Source organism: Pagrus major, chromosome 6 (genome assembly GCF_040436345.1).
Source record: "Pagrus major chromosome 6, Pma_NU_1.0".
Taxonomy (NCBI): domain Eukaryota; kingdom Metazoa; phylum Chordata; class Actinopteri; order Spariformes; family Sparidae; genus Pagrus; species Pagrus major.
The window spans coordinates 4,697,057-4,720,694 of NC_133220.1; the positions used below are offsets into that span (position 1 = coordinate 4,697,057).

Consider the following 23,638-nt stretch of genomic DNA (forward strand, 5'->3'; position numbering starts at 1 on the left):
TTGGCTCGTCGGTTCTGAAACCAGATCTGACACAGGGAGAGAAGGAAGGAAAGTGAACGTGACGGCTGAGAGGAGATGAGCTGCTGGTTTCTTCTTTCTTCTTTATTGCATTTTGTGTGTCTGTCTGTGTGTGTGTGTGTGTGTGTGTGTGTGTGTGTGTGTGTGCCGTCCGTACTGTATTCGGTCCTCGTCCAGGTCCAGCCGTCCTGCCAGCTGCTCCCTCAGCTGGATACCTGGGTAACAGTTCGCCCGAAACACCGTCTCCAGCACCTGCACCTGCACACAAACACACACAGGTTAACTTCTTGGGATCTATTTGTCTGAACGACTAACTGACAGACAGACAGACTGATTGATTGATTGATTGATTGATTGATTGATTGATTACCTGGCTGTTGGTGAAGGCTGTGCGTGGTCTTCGTCCGATGTACCAGTTTGATGTGGGCCTGGGAGACTTCAGCTGCTGAGGATGATGATGATGATGTTTCGAGCTCAAACTGTCTCCTGTGTTTTCTTTCTCTGGATTCACTGCAAACACAAAGGAAGAAAATCACATCGCACATTAAACACATTAAACACAACGAAGGAACGTTTCAGTCCTATTAAATTAAGAATTTTGTATTATTGCTCCAACAGCTTTAAACATATTAATATTCAGAATTTTAAATATGGTATATTATTGTTTTACAGTGATATGTAAACTATATATATCCAAAAAAGCTTTTGAAAATATTCCCTGTTACGTTCTTCATCTCTTAGGTTTATGAAACAATTAGATTTTTGGTTTAGTTCAGTTTTTGTTTAGTTTACAGTTCAGCTAATTGAGCTGAACATCATCAATCAATATGAAAACTAGAGAAACTAAATTAAATACTATTATAATATTAAAACTAAATAAAACTAAACTTAATTGAAATATGTTCAGGCAAATGAAACTGAAATGAGTGCAGGTGAATGTACTAAATTTAGCAGGTAAGTTTGGAAATTTGGAGGGAAAATAATAAAAAACACTGATCCCGGGACGCAAAAAACAAATTTTACATTGAAAAGAGTTCATATTGATCAAGTAGATTACAACAATTTATTCTTTTTTAGTGCAGTTACATCACTGTACAGGACATCATGGTGATCTGCGTCATTCACATTTACATGGAAGTAAATGGGTTCAATGTTTGCATTCATTTTTTAAACTTACATGAGAAGAATAGATTTCAAAATCCTGCTGCTGGTTTTTTAAAGCACTGAATGGTTTTGGGCCAAAATGCTCAAATGCTCCAACTCTCAGCTGTTTTAAATCAAGACTGAGGAGCTTTCTGTTTGCAGCTGCCTTTCACCGAACTGCACTGTGACTTTTATTTTCTAGTTTTAGTTTCCTATTTCTAACTTGTTTTAATGTTTTGTTTCTTGATGTCTTCCTTCTTGTTTTTAATGTCTTTTAATGTTATTTTTATGCCTCTGTAAAGCACTTTAAGTTGCCTTGTGTCTGAATTGTGCTCTACAAATAAACTTGCTTTACATTCTCAACTATGGCAAAAACATTTAGAAATATCTGATTCAATTCTGTATTTCCTGTATATTTGTTTTTAACACTAAGCTGCAGACAGTTTCCATCAGATTCACAGTCGTTGCTCCTCACCTGTCCAGGGTCGGTGCAGTTTCAGGCAGTTTCCAGGTCTTTCCGGCTGCAAACCCAGAATCCGCTCGATAGAAAAAAACGTCACAGGAGCCGGATCGGACGCCATAATGATCAATAAACAGCCCCTAAGAGAAGAAAGCTCCTGGCATGCTCATAAAAAAAAAACTACACTGAAACACAACACAAAAATGATCCCATAAGTTAATTTTCTCTCGATAAAAGTTCGGCGGCTCTAACGTCAACTGAAGAGGTGAATGAAAGGTTCACGTGTGAAGCAGCAGGAAGACAAACCGCTGACTGCTGGTTTAAATGGGAGTGGAGGATTTACACCGGCCACCAATTAGAATTAAGAAGTGGTTTTTCCATGAGAATGAGGATCCCTGAGGTTCCTTACAGCAGCTAATCTCTGCTGGGTGTGTGTGTGTGTGTGTGTGTGTTACTGAGGGACGTAACACTTATTTACATTTTTAGTTTCATTACCACCAAATCCTTCAACTCTGCAAACAGAGAGTACTTCACAAACTTCTGTATCTGTCTTGAGTTTTCCCTCATGTGACGCACTGAGCCGAGGTGTGAGATTAGGACGAGGAGCCTTTTTCAAAAACTGTCACCGGTGTCACATAAAACACAAAGAATAATTCTGCCCTTTTCTTCTGAATTACCAAACTAGAAAATCAGTTTAGTTTTCCACTCTGAAAAAAAAAATATGTCCGTCCTTCTCGTCTGCTGCTGGGTTTTAATCTAATAATAATAATAACAATTATAATGATGGCAATAGTGATGATCCGGTGAGGATCCGCTAATACTATTAGCCTAATCTGTGTGTGTTGTGATGCAGATGAAGCTCGCGGCGTCTGAATGCAGGTTGAAGCAGCGGGGAGGAAAAACCTTTTCAGAACCAGATTAGCTCCTAATGAGGGAGTGAAGCAGCTTTAAACCAACAGCACACTTGTTTATTTAACCCTCAGTGAAAAAAGGGGCAGGATGTGATGACTGTGTAGAGAAAGAAAGGCCATTAAAGGATAAGTTCACCCCCAAAATTAAACTTTAAGTCATTATGCACTCACGGCAATGCTGATGGAAAGTCCACAAAACATTTCTGGAGTTGCAGCGTTCTCCTAAACAACTGAAGGAGCTGGGGATTTGTTTTAAAACACAAAAAACAACACAAAAATACATAAAACAGCTCCTTACAGATCATTCAGGCTAATCCAAGTCTCAGAGATCCCAAAATCGGTTAGAAAATACGTTGCTTACACCCTTTTTTAAAGCTGAAATCTTCACTGTAACTGATTAGTTCGCTGTCTTTTTTGAGAATTAGATGAGAAAATCATTATTAATCTCATTAAAAGGAGCGTGGAGGTAAGTGGTTCAGTGTAACGAGGTGAAACGGGGACAGAGATAGTTTGGCTTTGTCCAAAGTTTAAAAACTGCACCAGCCACACCTGTAAAGCTCACTGATGAACATGTGTCTGCAACACAAATGCAAAAACAACAATTTGTGGTTTTAGGGGGAGTTGAATAGGGATTTCCTGATGGTTTACTCGTCCACCCAGTTCTTCTTTGCATCTCCTGCTAAAACACTGATCGTCAGATTGAGCACAAACCTGGCAACCGCACTGCAACAATAAGACTTCCAGAGACCGCACAGAGTCACCGAACCTGTTTTTGTTTTGTTGTTTGCCAAGAAATAGTTCAAGTATGTGATGTAATTTTTGAATTTCAATTTAGGTGGAGCCGAGCGAGCTGTTTCCTCTTGTGTTTGTGTTTGTGTTGAAGAGGAAATACATGTAGACAGCTTTATTTTAATGTTGGCGACTCTGATACCACTGCAGTAAACAGATCTCTTCATGTGTCATCAGTATTTTAACAGTGTACTTCTGACGTGTATAAGTTATGGATACGTTACATTATGTTACATTATGTTGCGTTACATTGTATGACACTATGTTACATTATGTTGCGTTACATTGTATGACACTATGTTACGTTATGTTATATTATATCATGTTAGGCTATGATATGTTATGTTGTGTTCTGCTGTGTTGTGTTATATGACCTTATATTATGTTGTGTTATGTTATGTTACGTTACGTTACGTTGCATTACGATGTGTTGTGTTCTGCTGTGTTGTATTGTGTAACATTACGTTACATTATGTGACATTATGTTGTGTTACGTTGTTAAGTTTTGTTACATTATGTTGTGTTGTGTTATGTTGTGTTGCGTTACATTATGTTGTGTTGTGTTATCTTGTGTTGTGTTACGCTGTGATATGTTATGTTAAGTTTTGTTGTGTTGTGTTATGTAATGTTATGTTGTGTTATGTTGTGTTGCATTACATTATGTTGTGTTGTTATGTTGTGTTACGTTACATTATGTTGTGTTGTGTTACGTTGTGATACGTTATGTTAAGTTTTGTTGTGTTGTGTTATGTTATGTAATGTTATGTTGTGTTATGTTGTGTTGCGTTACATTATGTTGTGTTGTGTTATGTTGTGTTGCAGTACATTATGTTGTGTTGTTATGTTGTGTTGCGTTACATTATGTTGTGTTGTGTTATGTTGTGATACGTTATGTTAAGTTATGTTGTGTTGTTAATGTTGTGTTATGTTGTGTTGTTATGTTGTGTTGCGTTACATTATGTTGTGTTGTGTTACGTTGTGTTGCGTTACATTATGTTGTGTTGTGTTATGTTGTGTTGCAGTACATTATGTTGTGTTGTTATGTTGTGTTGCGTTACATTATGTTGTGTTGTGTTACGTTGTGATACGTTATGTTGTGTTGTGTTGTGTTATGTAATGTTGTGTTATGTTGTGTTTTCAATAAGCACATTATATGTGGCAGCACATACACCTGCCAATACAGATTCCAGCATGTAGGCGGTATCGGAGGCGTCCCTGATGGTGGTACCAGCACCAGAACAACCCCTGTACGTTTCCAGTGTCGACGCTGTGTCCAACTTTTTCTGTGAAGACGGGTTTTAATGTCTCTCTCAAGCTCCTGTGTGAACATTCACACACATGTTACTGCCACTATTAGTTTGCATAACCCAGAGTTCATCCAGGACGAGAATGTCACTGAAGCTCCGCCTCTTACCTGCAACACCTGAGACACGCCGGGAACATTCTGTCACTCTTCCTCGTTAACACACGGACAGCAAACAGTGATCAGGATTCACCGAGAGAACTCAAACTAACATCCACTGAGAGAGGACAGCAGGACGAGGGACCACAAAAATACTGACACCTCCACGTCAGCGTCAGTGTGGAGCCACGAGGACGAGGCTGCACCGGCTCGCTGTGTTTTCAGCTTCGCTCTGAGTGAAAATGGACTCGCATACAGAGAAGGATCTCGCCTGTCCTGTCTGCCACGACGTCTTTAAAGACCCTGTCGTCCTGTCATGCAGCCACAGCTTCTGTAAGGACTGTCTGCAGAGCTGGTGGACAGAGATACAGACACGGGACTGTCCGATTTGTAAGAGACGATCGTCGAGAAGCGAACCGCCGTGCAACCTGGTGTTGAAGAAGTTGTGTGAGAGCATCTTACAGAAGAAGAAGAGGAGGATTTCGTCAGCGCCACAGTCTCTCTGCAGTCTGCACGGCGAGCAGCTCAAACTCTTCTGTCTGGACCACCAGCAGCCGGTGTGTCTCGTCTGTCTGCACTCAGCAACGCACGTCGGTCACAAGTTCACACCTATTAATGAATTTGCACATGATCACAAAAAGGAGCTCAGGAAGTCCCTGAGGCCCTTTCAGGAGAGACTGAAACACTTCGAACAAGTTAAAGGAAACTATGTGGACACAGCAGAACACATCAAGGTCCAGGCCCGACACACAGAGAGTCAGATCAAGGAGCAGTTTAAGAAGCTTCATCGGTTTCTAGACGAGGAAGAGGAGGCCAGGATCTCTGCTCTGAGGGAGGAAGAGGAGCAGAAGAGTCAGACGATGAAGGAGAAGATTGAGGCTCTGAGTAAAGACATAGCAGCTCTCTCAGACACAATCAGAGCCACAGAGGAGGAGCTGAGAGCTGAAGACGTCTCATTCCTGCAGAACTACAAGGCTGCAGTGAAGAGAGTCCAGCAGCGCCCCCTGCTGGAGGATCCACAGCCGGTCTCAGGAGCTCTGATAGACGTGGCCAAACACCTGGGCAACCTGAGCTACAACATCTGGAACAAGATGAAGGAGACGGTCTCCTACACTCCTGTGATTCTGGACCCAAACTCTGCTCATCCAGAACTCCTCCTGTCTGAAGATCTGACCACTGTGAGACGTGGAGAGAGACAGAAGCTTCCTGATAATCCAGAGAGGTTCGATTACTTCCGCATCATCCTGGGATCTGAGGGCTTTGACTCAGGGACTCACAGCTGGGATGTCGAGGTTGGAGACATTACAGACTGGTTTGTGGGTGTGGCAGCAGAGTCGGTCCAGAAGAAAGGAAAACATCCAGCTCATTTATGGAGAATAGGATACTTTGATGGTAAATACATCGCACGCTCCTTATCGGATCCCTCCACGGTTCTGTCAGTGAAGAAGAAGCTCCAGAGGATCAGAGTCCATCTGGACTGGTACAGAGGAAGTCTGTCGTTCTTTGACCTGGATACCAACACACACATACATGCGTTCACACACTCTTTCACTGAGAGGCTGTTCCCTTACTTTAACACTGTGAACGTCCGCCCCCTGAAGGTGACACCGGTGAAGCTCTCTGTGAGGCCGAGCTCAGACATCAGCACTGCCTAGAAGTCCTGCAACGAGGAGACCTCAGGTGAAGAAACAAACATGTTCAAACTTGAACTTGACTCAAATTTCTAACAATGCATCCTCATCCTCATACTGCAATAACTCAATCAAATATGTGCAATTATCTCGTCCTTTAACAAAGCAATTCTGCTGTTTAACGGCCAATCATCACTGCAGAGGACACATTTATTGTTACTCTGCAAACTTTACAGAGTTTTCTTTAAACTCATGGATTTATTACTCAAACCAGCCTCATAGGACTGTATTTTACTGCCTCACTCTTATCGGGAACAAAGTGATGCCAGGTGATAATTGTACAAAAACTCCAAACCACAAAGACAAGAGTACTACTGCAAAGGCCAACAAGGTGGAATAAAGCCATGAAAGTGTAAAATTCGTGGAGTAAACCTTTAAGGAGAGCTGTGGGATCTATCGTGTCATAACTATACACACTGTCAATGGTGTCACATGACGTTTTAAGCACATGTAGCGGTGTCTGTAGTGTTTTTTTTAGTTCATTGACGGTTGAATTCATGTATAAAGTGATTGTATTTACATTCAAGTGTTGTTATTCAAAGTATTCAAACAGAGATCAAGTGTTCATTACTTGTGTTGTGTCAGTGACTCAGTTTTGTCATCCGGTCTGTAAACTAATAAATGTCTTCATTTTTAAAAATGGATGTTTTCAAAAATGCTTTTACCTTAAAACTCATTTTATTCTGTTTTTCTTGTACATGAGCTCATTTCAATTAACCGTCTAGTTTGTAGATTATAAGGGAAACTACTGGCTGAACTGGAATACGCATATTGAAACTTATATGCTGCTGGAGGTTCCCCTACTAGACTATACTAACTTTGTTGTGGTTTTTGTCCTCCTGCCGCGGTATAGTCTAGTAGGGGAACCTCCAGCCTACCACACTTTGTGAACAGTAAACGTCGCAGAGGAGGCGGCTGATCTGTTTTGAAGGTACGGGCTTTATAAGCCGCCTACCACACTTTGTGAACAGTAAACGTCTGAGCTGAGGATGAGAAGCAGCAGCAGGACACAAACACCACGCTGCTCTTCTCCAACTTTAACTTTACTCGCAGAACATTTCACGTCAGCAGATGATTCAACTTTCGCGTCTCTCTCGGTGGATTTTATTGTTTTATTCTTCTTCATGTTGAACCTCCCCAACACCACCACGTCTGTGAGGACATTCAGGTAAGGCAGCTTGCACGCAGGTGACTTTTTGGGATGTTAAATGTTACGTGACGTGCACCTTCATGGCTGGGTGTTGAGCTGTGCGTGTCTTTGTTGCAGTGTTTGTGATTTAAAGACAGACAGGCGGTTTCACGTGGGGATTTTTAAGGACTTTGAGCTTTTCTGGTGCCAAGAGTGACGTATTTCACGCGGAATTGCAGAACGAGCCTTCACACATGTTTTTCTTGTATGTTGAGGTTTTTTAGTAACGTGTCGCTTTTAAAAATCTTGTTAAATAATCTTTTTAAGTGTAATTTAAAGGGAGTCTGGTGCAGAAGCATTCAGTCAACGCGCTCTAACGGGAGAGTGACGCTGCGGTGAATCTGCGTTCAGAACCTCATTTAGAAATGTGTGTATTTTAGATTCTGCCTTTAAATGCACTTGTACTTAGTCGCCGGTAGTTTTGGAGACTGGCATTCATTCACGTGTAATAAACAGTAGTTAACTGTTATGTTGGATTAGGAAAATGTCTTCATTAAAGCTAATATTTACTTATTTTAACTGTCTTGTCAGGCAGCAGACTGGTCTGTGTTTAGGTTTTGGCCACTACCTCACTGATTTGTTTTCTTTTGTCCTGTTTTGTCATTTTTCTCTCAGATTCTGAAATCAAACTTCTTCAGTCAGTCGCAGGACTGGCTTTACTCTGACTTCTGCCAGAGTTTGATGAAGGACCTCCAGTCACTACCGACACCGCCACAGTCCCCCCACCCAATGACAGCAAGAAGAGAGACGACCAAAGCACTGAAAACTGCTCCAGCTCCACACTGAATGTGAGTTTTACTGAAAACACGACTTGAAGTAAAAGTATCAGTGTGGAGCCACGAGGAAGAGACTGTACCGGCTCGCTGTGTTTTCAGCAGGAGAAAATGGACTCACATACAGAGGAGGATCTCTCCTGTCCTATCTGTCAGGACGTCTTTAAAGACCCTGTCGTCCTGTCATGCAGCCACAGCTTCTGTAAACACTGTCTGCAGAACTGGTGGACAGACAAACAGATACAGGACTGTCCAATGTGTAAGAGAAGATCATCAAAAGATCATGGACTGTTTTTCAAGATGTGTGAGGACATCTCACTGAAGGAAAAGACTTCAGCAGTCCCACAGACTGCAGAGATAATTGTACAAAAACTCAAAACCACAGAGACAAATATTGTTTATCAAACCTAATGTCTCTACTGGTGATCAATTTGAGTAGCTCCACCAAGTTTACACTTAGGTCTTGGGGAGAACGACTGCAAAGGCCAAAAAAGCAGAATAAAGCCATGAAAGTGTAAAATTGGTGGCGTAAACCTTTAAGGAGAGCTGTGGGATCTACCGTGTCATCATAACTATACACACTGTCAATGGTGTCACATGACGTTTTAAGCACATGTAGCGGTGTCTGTAGTGTTTTGTAGTTTGTTTTTTTAGTTCATTGACGGTTGAATTCATGTATAAAGTGATTGTATTTACATTCAAGTGTTATTCAAAGTATTCAAACAGAGATCAAGTGTTCATTACTTGTGTCAGTGACTCAGTTTTGTCATCCGGTCTGTAAACTAATAAACGCTTCATTTTTAAAATTGGATGTTTTCAAAAATGCTTTTACCTGAAACCTCATTTTATTCTGTTTTCCTTGTACCAGAGCTCATTTCAATTAACCGTCTAGTTTGTAGATTATAAGGGAAACTACTGGCTGAACTGGAATAAGCATAATTATGTTCATATTACCTGAAACTGTTGTTTCCGTCATGTTGCACCGTGTTACAGAACAGACCAGGAGAAACACCGACTTCTTCAGAAAGCCTTTGGGGACAACTGCAGTTTGTACAAATGAGGTTCACTTCCCACATTTTTAAAGGATTCGTGATGTTCAACTCTGAAAGTCAACAAACTCTCACCTCATCAGAAAGTCTGTTCATTCACCAGTTTATTAAATATTTACATGACAAAGCGGAGACGCAGATTCTACAAGTGAAACAGAGTCGATGAGAATCACGCAGGCAGCATTATGAGCTCCGTCTATTGTACTTGAAACAAAACAAATCGTCACACAGAAAAGTTTTCAGATAATTTATTTTGTACAGTAAAACAGAGGTTCAGAGGCTGCATTAATTCACTGAGTGGCTTTGTGGAGGACACAGGGGGGGGGACAGATTTACACACACCCAGGATGTTACGAACCATTTCTCAGCGCTCTTTTGGTAATTGAGTATATTACAAAGAAGGACGATCGATCAACTTTGCAGTCGATCGCGACAAATTGTCTGATACGTGATGCCATGAAGACGTGAACTGTTCACCAGCGATGACTCGATGCAGATAAAATAAATTTTGGGGGGGGGTGCGTTCAAGAACGCCACAACTCTCTGACACAAACTTCCACCACAAGATTCCAGATGTGGGAAAATCTGTCACACAATTAGTTTCTACCACATCGCCAACTAAAAAAAGGCATTTTTCTCCAGGAATAAACATAGTATATACTCTTTATTTATCTACCTCCTCTTAGTAAAGGCATGTGTGTTTGTCAGCTGTTCCGTGTCCGTTATGATCGCGGTCATGTGAGCGTTGTGGGGTCGCTGAACGCAGCCCTCTCTGGTAGGTTTTAAGCCCAGGTAGGGGTGTGTTTGTATCCGTTTACTTGGGAGGCCTGTAGGCGATCTTCCTGCTCTTCAGCACGGACCACCTGTGTCTCTTCATGTAGTAGATCAGAGGGACGAGGATGGCCGAGCCCATCAGCAACTGGAGGGAGAACAGACAGATTAATTCCACATGGAGCTCCACCGTGTTACCTCACAATGTTGTTGTGCAATGTGGAGACACATCGTAACTCTGGAACTTAAGCATTTCATTTAAGCAAGTTACTACTTGTTGGGGCGGGTCACCTGAGGTTGTTAGCGTTTTCTCTTCTTACTTTCTGTTTTGTGTGTGTGTGTGTGTGTGTAGTACCTTCAGTCCCATGCGTTTGCGTTGGTCGTGCTCCGGCTCAGCAGCCCACCGCAAGAAAGTACACACATCTTTAGCGACCTGGCTCATGGTGGCAGGGGTTCCTATGGCAACAGACACGCAGCAGCCATCAGCACAAGGATTTTTTTCCCCCACAACATTTTTAAATCTTCTATCACAGCATTTTTTTGTGATGCTGACTGATTAATATTGTAGTGTAGTGTAGTGTGCTAAGTACTGGGAATGTTCAAGTGTTTCCAGTGAACCTTCAAACATGCAGCTCAGCACAGTATTGACAGTTTGAAGCTGAAGTATTTGCAGAAAAATGTATCAAACTTTCACTTCAACTCGCCGCTGCTGTCTGAGCGGTGTTGTGAGTGTTCATCATCAATCAAAGACGAGGCTACACATGACAGAAAGCTCCTCTCAACTTGACTGCAACATGGCCGCCTCTTACGATATAACCTTTTTGAATCCATGTGTCCATTCTGACTCACTGTTTCATGATAGTCTTGGAACTTTTCTCCCTGTTTGCTCTGCTCAGTGTTGTAAGTGACACCAGTCAATCCAACAGACCGACAGCAGATGTGCTCACATACACACTGACACTGCTTCTTGACTCACCGTCGTCATACTCCAGGATCTCGTTGTAGATGGGCGGGGCCATGCCGATGGCCTGGCCAGGGAAGTACGGGTTGTAGTAGAGTCCCTCTCTGACCGTCACTCCTGCTGGAGGTTCACAGTATCCTGTCAGCAGGCTGAACACGTAGTCCTCTCCTCCATGTCTGAAGGGAGATGGGGGGACACAATAAGTCAACACCAGAGACTTGCAGATGTAAGATGGTTTTGTGGCCTTCAGACATGACTGTAGGTTTTCAGTCGTTACCTGGCATTAACAATGTAGCTGAGGTCTGGAGGCAGGGCTCCATTGTTGGCGACCCTGGCTGCTTCAGGGTTGGGGTAGGGCTTTGGGAAGTAGTCCGACAGCTTCCCGCTACGGGTGAACATCTCTCCACTCTCATCGGGACCGTCCACGACCTCAACCTGAACACAATACACAAGACGACCTAATGTTAGACCTGGAAGCTGGATGTAATACAGCAGATGTCACCACCTGCTGGCAAGAACTTAGTGTCTCATTCTAAAAATAACCAAAACACTGACACCATTATTACACACGTGGATATAAAACTGCTCCACCGTGGACTCAACTCTTATTTATTAATATTGACTTTATTTATTTAGATCAAAGACTCAGTCTCACCTCCTCAGCGAGTACCTTGACCTCAGCCTCTGTGTGTGACACTCCCACCAGATTTCTGAAGGCCAGGTACTCCATACTGTGGCAGGCTGAACACACCTGCTTATACACCTGGTAACCACGACGAATACTGCAGGGGAAGAAAGTCAGAGTGAAAAAAAGGTGATCATCCTCTCATCAGCCCTTAAAGAAGCCGAAACACAATCAAAAAGACGAACAAACTGCCAATAAAACACAAAGATACTGACAAAGACGTCCTGTTTTCTGATGAACAAATAAAAGTTATTTCTACATTCAGAGTTTCCAACTAAACCACAGTGTGTATCAAACATGTTGAATGCATTTTATTTCTCTTTAAATATTAGCAAAGCCGAGGTTTTACGCATTTATATCCAGGATTGTGTACTTGCTGGCAGTTTTCTTCTGTCCTGCATTTGCTGCTACATTGTAAAACACATTGTTGTGTTGATGTGTCATGTAGATCAGTGGGATAGTGTGAAGCCATCAGCATCTATTGTGTCAACTGATGGATGCATCTTTGTGCATGTGTGCTTAAAAGAAAAATGAAGACACACACTCATAGAAAAGGGTTCATACAGCTTTTTAAGAGTAAAACTGAAGCACTTTAAAAAAGGTATCTATGGTGTGTGTGTGTGTGTGTGTGTGTGTGTGTGTGTGTGTGTGTGTGTGCAGCCATCACACCTAGCATGGTCCAGAGAAGACAGAGGTCCAGCGTGGCTCCAGGGGTAGTTGGGGGGGTGGAGCTCCAGGTCGGAGGCTTTTACCGACTGGTGCAGCATCAGAGCGAGCCCCGCCCCGCCAGCTGTGACCACACCTAGTGTCGTCAGGGCAACCTTCTTGCTCCGCGGCAGGGCGGCGAAGGACATGTTGGCCTGAGGAGGAACAAGAGCACGAGAAGACGACCGTTAAATCGACCCAGTGCAACATGACATCCGTTTACTTAATATTCTGTTATAAGAATGAGATGAGGGCTGAAAACATTAGTTGGTAAATCTATTAAACAAAAAGTGGAAAATCCTTCTGAATGATGGCAAAACCCCCTTTTTCTAGTGACCCAAATCTAAAAAGCTGAAACATTACTTTGTATTTACCTTTATCTGAAGTAACAACAGACGAAAACTAATAATCGAGAGATCAGCAGATCTAATGTTAGAGTCTTGTAGACATTGTAAACCATCTTTCTCTACAAAAAATCATCAGAATCTTATTAAAATTCAAAGATATTCTCAAAAAATAGTCTTCAACTTTAAGTCAAGGGTAAAAAGATTCTTAACAAGTACTGCAGCAGCCAAAAGTTACAAATGTATCCTGATTACAATCAGACTGGACAAAGAAACTGCTGCAGCCTCTCAAAGTTAAGAGCAAATCATGATTCTCAGCTGCTGCTGCACCGGCCAAACTTAAAGTTTACTTAAGGACACAGCTGTACTGTATGGACACTATTTGCAAAGTGCACTTCATCTAAATGTCCTTGCTTAGAGAGCGTCCGTCCTTACGAAACTGCCCTTCGCTGCTGCTTCTGTAACCAGGCAGCGGGCGTCACATGACAGCATCCCTGCATCACTGTACACACACACACACACACACACACACACACCAACCTCGATCTCCCACCTGAAACCATGCTACACTCAGGAGGGAGACTATTTACAACTCGTGAATGAAATGGTGGGAATCTGCTCGCAGGACAAGTGACATAGTGTTAAAAGTCCAATACACATTGCCAGGGTGGTTAAGACACATCATCTCATGTGATCACAGCTGATTAATCAGAAACAAAATCCTCACATTAATCAATAGTTAACTGATGGCTGCATGAGTTAAAAGATTTCAGGTTTAAAAAATAGCTTTTTCAAGACATATTTGAATTCAAACACTGGAGCATTTTCCACACATTCAAGTCAAACTGTGTGAGGTCCCATATGTTCGGGTGTGTGGCCAGTGACCTAGATTACTCAGGTAAATAAGGAGCATTGCTGATCAGTGTTATAACAGAGTTTAAGACACTTTTTGAAGCTTTTGGCAGAATTAAAACCACCTAAACGAGCACACATCTGCAATTATTGACCAGTTTTTCTATTTGTGCCTCGACCAGGTCACAACTGATGGTGTTTTACAGAAAGGACACGAGGACATTCAGCCTCATGTTTCCTCAGTCAGTCTTTGAACGCACCACGGATCATAAACAGCCATCAGATGAAGGTTACAGCTGAAGACTGCTCTCTTCACCGGAAGTCCTTGAAATGCTAATTCGTTAGCAAGCTCATTAGCTCGTTAGCCGATTTAGCATCAGACAGAATATGAAGGTAACGGGACTCGTGTCACCTCTGAAGCACTTACAAACATTACGACCACACACTCAGACGTGTAGATCCGTGTCTATGTGTCGTTAACAAAGATACAAGTGTAATTTTAAGTCAACATTTCCATTCGCCGGGTGGTTGACACGGCATCATGAGCTAGCTAACCGGCTACCTTTGCTACATGTAGCGGCGGCTGCAGCGGCATTTAGAGATCTGCGAGGTGTGTTACAGCGGTTTTATACAACATGTCGGTCTCTGTACTCTTAGATTGATAAAATATCCGAGGGGTTGATGCCGCAGTGGTTCGCCACATCCTAAAAATCCGTCGGAACACGAGTGACCTTGTCTCACCCCGCTGACAGCCACCAGGCTAACGCTAGCTAACGCCACAGCAGCGCTTTTCCTGTCAAACTGTCGATATAAACTCACTCTGAGCTCGGTGGTAAAAAACAACACTCATATGTCCACCTACCTTCGGGGGTTTGATGGTTTTCGGCGCGCTCAGGAGAGCCCTGCCGCTCCCCGATAGCACCACGACTCGTAACGCCGCCATCTTCTCCGCAATTGTCTGAGCTGAGAGGAGCTGCGGGGACCAGCGGCGAGTCACACACACAAGCCTTCCGGTGGGAACCTTCAAAATAATACCAGCCCATGTGAAGTGTGCTGTGTCTATATGAGGGCAGGTCAGTGTTTACATCACACTCCCTCTACTGTCAGAATAAAACCACTGACACACGTTTCTATCACATCTAGTATGTATGGGGGAAAATATATATAATACCAATGCAAGTAATGAACATATAAATGGACCCTTTCCAATGCTATATAATCATAACATCAAAGGTCACAAAGATTTAGGCGATAAGTGCTCACTCGACTAGAACTATAGTTACTTGTGATAGTATTTGTTTAATGTTAACACAGGTATTTGGCCTTTTTTTTAAGTTTAGTGGTGCAGGTATTATTCTGATACCTTTGTATCTCAAATCACAGACAATTCTTAAAGGAAAGTCAAATAATAGCCTATGGAAAACTTGGAAGGATATGCCTGTTATTCAGTATATATCATTTCCATCATTATTTATTTATTTTTACTTTGAGTTGATGATAATTTAGGTATTTATCATATATTTTTGTTAGCAGTGGGTCAATTTTCTCTTTACATCAGGTATAAAGGTGTAAATAAACCTTTAAACTTAGTTTGTGTTCAAGTATAAAATCTAATGTCTCCATTTTCATAATTTTGTCTGTCTTGTTCCCTACTGTGCTCTCAACTTGTCCCACAATGTCAATTCCTCTGCTCTTATTTTGAAGGCAGGCCTCAACCACCGACCGGAACTACGCGGCCTGGCTAATTGTAGCTAGCTTAGCTTACACAACCTGGACTTTACACAACGTATTTTTCGCATTGTTTTGTAACACAATTACAAAATCAAAGTTTAAATAATTATTTAATTAGAGTTATCCTGTCAAATATCTGTTTCTTACTTAATAAACTGAGTCGTGAAGCTGATTTGTGTGACTGCCGGTCAACGTCTCAGCCTTTGAATGAGAGAACTTTATTGAACCAGTGAACAGGTGACAACAGCTCCTCTCACCTGTGTGTCCACGATTAACAGTGTTTTATTTATTTATTTGTTGTTGAACAGGTAAACATCTCAATAAAACAGTTCAGCCCACTTGATTGGATACAATATAACCCCTTTACATGCTTCACATGTAAAAAGTTGGGCTGCAACTGACTTATTTTCATTAATAATAATAGAAAATAGTTAAACAGCCAATCAACATTTCCCATAGTCTAAAGGCTGAACTGTAATATAAGCCAGCTGTCCAGTGTTGTTTGTGGGTTGTTGAATTGTGATTTCTTTTCTTGCTTTTTCCTGCTGAGGATCTCCTGAAGTCTCTATTTGTGTTTCCCTGCTGAGTTAACACAGAGAAGTGATTTTATACTAATAACAGTGTTACTTTGGCAGATGCTCATCTTTATTTGTGTCATTGAAGCCTCAGGAGTTTCTGATAAACCGTGTCAGGAGGGGATCTTGTTGTTGTTTTAGGTCTGGTGTGAAATACACGAACCTTTCCTTTAATGCATCACAAACCAAGAGAGGACAAAACAGATTGAAACCAAAACCAAAACACAATAGGAAAATATAAACATGAAAATAAGTTCATACAAACAGATTAAAGGATCCAATAAAAAGCAGAGAAATACAGAAATCCAGCTCATAGTAGTAGTTGTACCCGAATCCTCCACAAGATGGAGACACAGCATCAAGAAACAAATAAAACAAATATAAAACAAAACCTTTCACTCCTGATAATCTGCTGTGGATCTCACTCAGGCACTGACAAGAGTTTAAAGATAAAACATTTTTTGTCTGTTGGGGTCAAAGATAAAAGGAGGGTCAGTCGTTTTTATCCAGTTTGTGTCAGATGAGACTCATCAAGTGTCTTTAGATTTATTAAATGAATGTTTTGAAGCCTGACGTTATGGAGGCAGTCGTCAACCAGGTCTCAACAACCTGCGTACAAATAATAACACAACTTTACACTTTCAAACCGCCTGCAGGACGCGTGTCAGTCCTTTATATTATCCTCTGTGGAGGTCTTGGGTTTGTTTGTTTGATTCATCCATCAACCACAAATCAAAACCCCAAACTTTCCAGACAAACGCAGATCTGAGTGAACATCCGTCAGAGGGCCGGAAGATGGAAAAAGGAAAAACACAATCTGAATAATGAAAGAACAAACAATCGAGCCTGAAATATTGAGACACGTTAAAACACCCGGCTTGTTCTGAACGACCTTAAGTAGGTGGTGAGTGTAACTGCAGATGGATGTTTGCTGTTCGACAGCAGGTAGGTTATAAAGTATTCATCGGCCCCAGCAGTGACTGTCATCGCCTGTCATGTTTGCTTGACAGGAGGCTTTTCTCTGTGCTGCTGCCGTCAGGTACGTGCAGCGCATACGAGAAGGATAATACAGCTTTAAATCTAAATCTAATCTAATCTCGGTCCTGGTCGTCACTGTGGTAGGTTTAGGAGAAGATCGTTGGCGTGAGAGGTTCACGTCTGAGTTAGTTTATAAGTCGGTGCGTCTCGCACAGACACTGAAGGGAACGTGATGCTGACGGACGTGACACAACCACGTTTTTAAAAAAAGAACAAGGCAAAAGTGAAAATTATTGCAAACATCCGTCACAGTTTACAGACTCACTTCCTGCTTAACTCGCATGTGTGGACGTGTTTTCTCCTGTTGAATGAAGAGAAATCGTGACGCTCAGCTTCAGTTTGACCTCCAGAAATCATCATTCACTGTGTTGATGTTTCTGTTTCCAGACTGCAGATAGTGACTGGAGGAGGAGGAGGAGGAGGAGGAGGAAGCTGTAGGGAGTGAGGCAGCGACACAGCTTCAGCCTCTCAGCTGACTCTGACGCAGCGACGGGCGAGGAGAAAAGACTTCAGTAAACTTGATAAAGATGGAACGAGGTGATTTACAGAAGCGAGACGCACCAATAAATGTAAAGTGATGAGATAAGATCGTCTTTGTCGGCACATCGCAGCACATCTTGTTGTGTTGAGTTGGTGTGCTGTTGTTCGGGCTGTGGGAACATCTGCCGGTCAGCCTGGGAGGAACTGAGGGAGGAACTGAAGGTCCAGGTGGCTTTAATCTCATATACACACGACCTCCGAGCAGAGCTGATCACTGGAAGGTAAAAAGAGGAAATTGGAGGCACCACAGGGGATATTACTCTCTCCTGGTTAAAATCTCTCTCTCCTTGAGTTTGTCTGATCAAACAGTGCGGCACATTTTACACCTGCTTCTTCCAAACGTTGAATCTGAGAAGCTGATGTATTTGCCACAGTGGTCAGTCAGACCAATGAATCTGTCCCCTCGTCCTGTGTGTTGCACCTCTCACCCTTCGACCGGTCACGTTATTGTGCTCAAGTGTCGAGAGACGTACAGTAAATCTGGCTTCTAATCAGCATTCAGACTGTTTTATATTCAAGTTGGATGCAAAAATCTATTTTTCCCTACAATGAATGTGTCCTGGTTTGCTCTCCGGTGTGCAGAGGAGGCACTTTTTGTTTGTTAAAAAACGTGAGCGCCAAAATCAACATGGCTGCTGCGCTCGTGTATTCTGTGCCGCCGTCGTCCAGAGAGAGCGAGCTCGAGCCTTTCAATCAGCATTCAAATGATTGTTTCTGTGCAGATCTGCAAAGAGACCTGGGTAATTACAAAGAGCTGAGATTAGCATTTGCGCACTGACGGCTAAAATAATTCAAACACTTGCACATTTTATGGTTTCATGTTGCGCGTCGAGGGACAGAGTCAGCATTAAAGTCTCCTTTTCTTGTTCCCTCTTCCTCTTTTTGTGCTATTTACAGGAACGTAACTGTATACGTGTTATAATTGAGTCATAAAGAGAAAAAAGCTTTGGAAATTATAAAAAGATAAAGATGTGACAGATCAACATTCAGGCTCTGGTGAGCAGAGAGGTGACAGCTGAAGTAATTGTCTCAGATGTTTTAATGTGCCGCATGCTGTGTAATTGCAGACGTGTTCGCTGTCATGGAGATTACGGGCTGCACGTCAGTCTCTGTGTGAGAGTTGTGTATTTCTGAAGAGTCCTTTGGTTGTGTGTGTATGTACTTGTGTCATGTGTGTGTATCTGTGTCGTGTCAGATGTTTAAATCACGTCGAGGAGCTCTTTGACAGCTGAGTTTGCGTCCCAGATCTGTGACATCTGATGCATTAATTTACGCTGATGTGTGCAGGTAAACAGGCGGCAAGAACGGCCTGGAAGGATCAGGTGGATGATTTCCCTCCACGATTAGCAGTAATTACTCTTTTTGGCCACCGGGGGGCAGAGTTTAAAACACGATGGAGACAATGGAGGGCCACAAGCGGCTGATCTCGTTTGGTTGGCAGGTCAAAATATCAATCTTTTATTGACACAATCATAGTTGTACATGTTTATAACTCTACAGCCTCCAAAGCTCATTAAACATGTGCGTTTCTGCACATAATGTTTTTGTTTGCTTCTCTCGAGACTCATAAATGTTGTGAGTGACTTTTAATCTGGACTGAAATGTCTCCGGGCTGAACAAGCACAAAGGAAAACTTCAAAATGACTTTCATAAATATATGTAACGCACATTATCATATCAGAATCCGACGTGCTCCTCTGGGGTCAGGTGAGTCAGCGTGTCCTCTGTTTGAAGATGCACTGTGTTGTTTCTGTGTGATCCACATCAAAGACTGAGATTATCAGGCAGCATTACGCTGTGATTGTACTGACGCACTGCTTCTTATGTATAATTTTCTTTTTCCCGTCTCTGTATACTCACTCACAGGCTCTTTTCAGCTTCACCGCTAGCTTGTTTGCTGCAGAATAATCACTGATTCATACTGTTTACTTCTTTTATAAAGTTTTCTCTACAAACTCTGCAGGCCTCAGTGTTCGTGCTCGTCCACGACTGTGTCTTCTTGAGCAGCTTCTCTGGGTTTGTTCTGCTGCATGGAGGCTTAAAATAATCAACCGATATTACACAATTAAATGTTTGTGTTGTACGTTTCTGCAAATTACGGACATGTTTTTTGTCCCCTGCAGGTTGAATGTTCAATTTTTACATTTTCTCATTCCTCGTACAGGCGACCTCGCATGACTGTCTGCGAGCGCTGATGACTGACGCAGCATCCTCGAGACTCGTAAGCCGGTCGTTGTGTATTCGTGACCTCGATGGATTCTTAATTCAGACGAGTAGAGCGAGCATCAGTCGTCTCCTCCAACTCCCACGACATCGCTGAATAATTAAACCCCGACTTTCCAAGATGAACATGGAGAAGACGCTGGTGGAGAAGGGTTGGCGAGGTGATGAGGGAGGCGCTGTTTGAGACGAGAGTTTGCTTTTCAGGTTTTAACACAGAGGATGTTTTAATCAGACGGTGGAACGAGACCTTCGTGTGAGACTCGGACAGGTAAAGGTGTGTTTGGACCAGAGATGTGGGTGTGTTATGTCAGTCTGTGACGGAGATCCGGTTCACTCCAGACCTACAGGTTGTTTTTCATTTTCAAACTTGTCTTCAGCTTCAGCCGATAATCTTTTCAAACTGCCGTGTGAAGTGAAAATAAAGCCAGACAGAATTCAGTTGTGGGTTTCTTTCTCTCCAGCCAGATGCCACAGTTGCTCCTGCTCCCCTCGGGTTCTGCCGTCCCCACTCAGAACACGGGACCTTCACCCGTGTGGACTCGAACAGGTGAGTTTTAAATGCAGCAGTCGCAGATCAGACTGAAGCTGAGTGCAGACTGAATGAAAGGTTCACTGCTCTTCCACTTCACCACCGTGTCCTTCTGGTTGTTCCCATTACAGAGAGTGTTACTGCTGTCAGGGTGTGTTTACCTCACCTGACTCACACACACACACACACACACACACACACACACACACACACACACACACACACACACACACACACACACACACAGTATAACACTTCATAGATAAAAAGAAAGAGGCTTACAGTGCAGGTAGCAGACAGACGGAGTGGGGTGACACACACACTCGACCTCACACACACACGAACAAGCGACATGTGGTCGAACATTCATCCATCCAGACGCCCTCACACTGATCCTCCGGGCTGTGCGGAGCAGCTTCAGCGCCTCCTTCAGGGCAGTCGACCCATCCAGAGGGCTGCAGCAGGTCCGTCCTTGTGTTCAGGTCGTGAGAAGTTCTTCTCTTGTCGATAAGTTTCCGTCGTCTCTACCAACACTGATCGACACAGAGCGACTGCAGCTCCGTCGGTTTGTTGCGTCTGTGTTCAGTGAAGCCTCTCTGACCTCTCAGACGGGCCTCGGGTCTTCAGAACAGGGACAGCTCACTGTTCTCGGGTCAAACTGAAGATGATTGTGTTTCACTGTTGCTGCCCTGCAACCCTGAGACAGCAGACCGACCGTCCACACGCCGTCTGAAGAGTAAAGACGAGTCTGTAAAAGACATTTTACTGGAAAATCCACTCGTGTCCTTTGGGCTTTTTCTTTACTTTGTGTCATCGTGTTTTGTTATTTGGACTCTTGTGTTCTGTTTTCTTCTTTCTCTTGTGTTTTTCCTACAGAAAGGAACTTTGTAGTTTATGATCTGAAAACAAAGAATAGTTTTTTGTGACCCTGGAATGAGCCTTTTTATATTCACAGAGGGAGCTGAGCTTTATTCACATTTTCCTTCGGGGCTTTTTCTTGATTTTGTTGCATCGTATTTTGAGATTTGGACTTTTTCTACTTATTCTTACAAATCTGTTGTTGTCTTTTTCTTTCTCTTGTGTTTTTTCCTACAAAGGAGAACTTTGTAAAACTGAGAATTGTGTTTTTGTGACCCTGAATGAGCCTTTTTGTTTTCACAGAGGGAGCTGGGCTTCTTTGACAAGGTCCTCCTCTGCCAAGTCACTTCTCACCTGGAAAGTGTGGAAGGAAAAATATAAATTCAGCTCATTTCAGTGTAGTCACACAATCAAAGTACACAGTTTTATTTAGATTTTGTGACCACTGTGGACTAAATAGTTCCAGTCAGACAAATACGTGTGTATACGACTGTGTATCTGACTGTGTGTATCTGCCTGTGTGTGTCTGCCTGTGTGTATCCGCCTGTGTGTATCTGCCTGTGTGTGTCTGACTGTGTGTATCTGACTGTGTGTATCTGACGGCCCGAGACACGACTGTCAGCTGATGAAGCTTAGACCACGTTTAAATCTAATTATCACCATGTTTGCTCACTGTTTCATTTTCCAGACTTGGTTTTCAGTCAGATGGTTTCATGAAACGCTGTTTGTGTTTTGGATATCTGGAGATGACACACTGAACACACACAGACGCCACAGAGCCTCTCTGGGTCTTTTTATTTTCTTGAAGGCTGTCATTTCAACAACAACAAACAACAGATGCCATGAAAAGACCGAACCCAACTATGTCTGATTGAATCTATTTAATACTTGGCTACTTGTCTGTCTGTGGCATTGAGCTCAATGTTTCCTGCTGAAGAGAGAAAACCTGAAAAACAGCTCAGAGTTTCAAGGAGATTCAAACAGATTAATAACAATATATAGTGTATTTGTTGTGCGCTTCCTGCATCCGTGTGTCAGCTCAGAACATTGTTCATGTTATTCTGATGTTGTTTTGCTCCTGCAGTTTAAGAAAGTGGTGCTCTTGGTGTCGAAAACTTTATTTTGATGACTTCTAGGCCTTTAAAAGAGCAGCAGGAAGCTCCTCATCTCTAAGTCAGTGGATTTTTAAATTGGTTATCGGTTAAATGTCTCAAATAAGGTCTGTGGGTTTCATGTTTTGTTCTATGCAACCTCTGCTTAGCTTTAGGCACAAGAACCAAGGCTTAAAAATACCTGTTTTGGTGGCCGCGATCCACAGACGGAGATGGTCAGACTTTCTGTGCTGGAAACATCCTCAGGTCTCCTTAAAAAAACAAAACACCTGCTTCTGATGTGACAAAAGCAGATAGAAAATGTCCCCAAGGTGTCCGTAAAAATATCCACTGGTTTGACTCGAGCTGCGGTCGGCCGTTTGGCTGTGATGTTGAAGTCATGAGACCCCCATGTAGTTTGTACAAAATACGAAATCCAACTGAAAAATCTCGTCTGCTTTGTGTCGAGGGAACAAAGGCGACGCTAACATCTCACCTGCAGCACGCCATTATTTCTGCAAGCGTCATTATGTGATACTGCGGCCAGTCTGTGTTCCTTAAGGTCTCAGGAAATGTCCACAATCACAGATTACACTTCAGGACAAGATAATACACTTTTGAACCACAAACCTGGAACCAGCACTGCGATTGGTGCGAGGTTGTCCCGTTCACACACTCAGGCAGCACGGCGGGAAAGGAGGACGCTGCTGCTGATGTCGATAGCGTTCACAGCAGCAGGTTAAATCCCCCGAGACGCAGACAGACTGAACCCGAAGCGCTCTGCAGGCCGCCGTCACCCGTAAATCCGACCTGACAGGGACGAGCAGCCAAGGAGACGAGGACAAAGCTTCAGGATACACCTGCCTTCGGTTCGGTCGCTACCGCTGACTTCTCCCCCAGAATAAGAAATGAAAAGGCTTCATGTTCAGTCAGACTAAATTTGCTTTGCTTTAAAAATACCAGGCTCGTTCACCAAGTACACGGCTGGAAAATGTCCCTAAAAACTGAACTGAACTTTTACTTCTAGCGGAGAGAATCCCTGCCCTGCAACCTGGATCTATACAATCCATCAAACTCAATGAATCACTTAATTAAATCGTTCATAATTCATTCAGACAGGACAGAACTGCAGCTCAAGAACATTGTCATATCAGCTCTTTATGAGAACGGGGAGGAATACCAATGACTTTAAAGTACATGAAGGAGACACAGAAAGACAGAAAAGGCCCAAAATGCTACTTACAGTACTTTATCATTACATTTCAACACATATCAAGATGACACTCATTTCAAACACAAGCTTCAGTTCA

At 42.8% G+C, this 23,638-nt stretch overlaps 2 protein-coding genes and 1 long non-coding RNA gene across 3 annotated transcripts; 2 read left to right on the forward strand and 1 right to left on the reverse strand.

Moving 5' to 3' along the window:
* Positions 1-4,965: 4,965 nt before the first annotated feature.
* LOC140997638 (nuclear factor 7, ovary-like) lies at positions 4,966-6,514 on the forward strand. The gene has a single exon (XM_073467594.1). It carries the CDS (start codon positions 4,966-4,968, stop codon positions 6,376-6,378), a length of 1,413 nt encoding a protein of 470 aa, XP_073323695.1. The 3' UTR covers positions 6,379-6,514.
* An 852-nt stretch (positions 6,515-7,366) lies between these two features.
* On the forward strand, positions 7,367-9,183 carry LOC140998528 (uncharacterized). The gene is made up of 2 exons (XR_012179438.1): positions 7,367-7,582; positions 8,219-9,183. It is a non-coding gene; the product is annotated as an uncharacterized lncRNA (long non-coding RNA).
* Positions 9,184-9,658: 475 nt separating this feature from the next.
* On the reverse strand, positions 9,659-14,714 carry cyc1 (cytochrome c-1). The gene is made up of 7 exons (XM_073469034.1): positions 14,606-14,714; positions 12,512-12,702; positions 11,813-11,939; positions 11,435-11,592; positions 11,173-11,333; positions 10,552-10,652; positions 9,659-10,344 (listed from the first exon to the last, which is right to left on the reverse strand). Exons 1-7 carry the CDS (start codon positions 14,684-14,686, stop codon positions 10,240-10,242), a joined length of 924 nt encoding a protein of 307 aa, XP_073325135.1. The 5' UTR covers positions 14,687-14,714; the 3' UTR covers positions 9,659-10,239.
* Between the last annotated feature and the right edge of the window lie 8,924 nt (positions 14,715-23,638).

Excerpts from the sequence above, each read along its gene's own strand:
- LOC140997638 (XM_073467594.1), top strand. The coding sequence starts at position 4,966 with ATGGACTCGCATACAGAGAAGGATCTCGCCTGTCCTGTCTGCCACGAC.
- cyc1 (XM_073469034.1), bottom strand. The coding sequence starts at position 14,686 with ATGGCGGCGTTACGAGTCGTGGTGCTATCGGGGAGCGGCAGGGCTCTC. Across the intron at positions 11,940-12,511 it reads TCTTCTCTGGACCATGCTAG|TATTCGTCGTGGTTACCAGG; the intron begins GTGTGATGGCTG and ends CTTCCCCTGCAG. Across the intron at positions 10,345-10,551 it reads GCAAACGCATGGGACTGAAG|TTGCTGATGGGCTCGGCCAT; the intron begins GTACTACACACA and ends TTCTCCCTCCAG.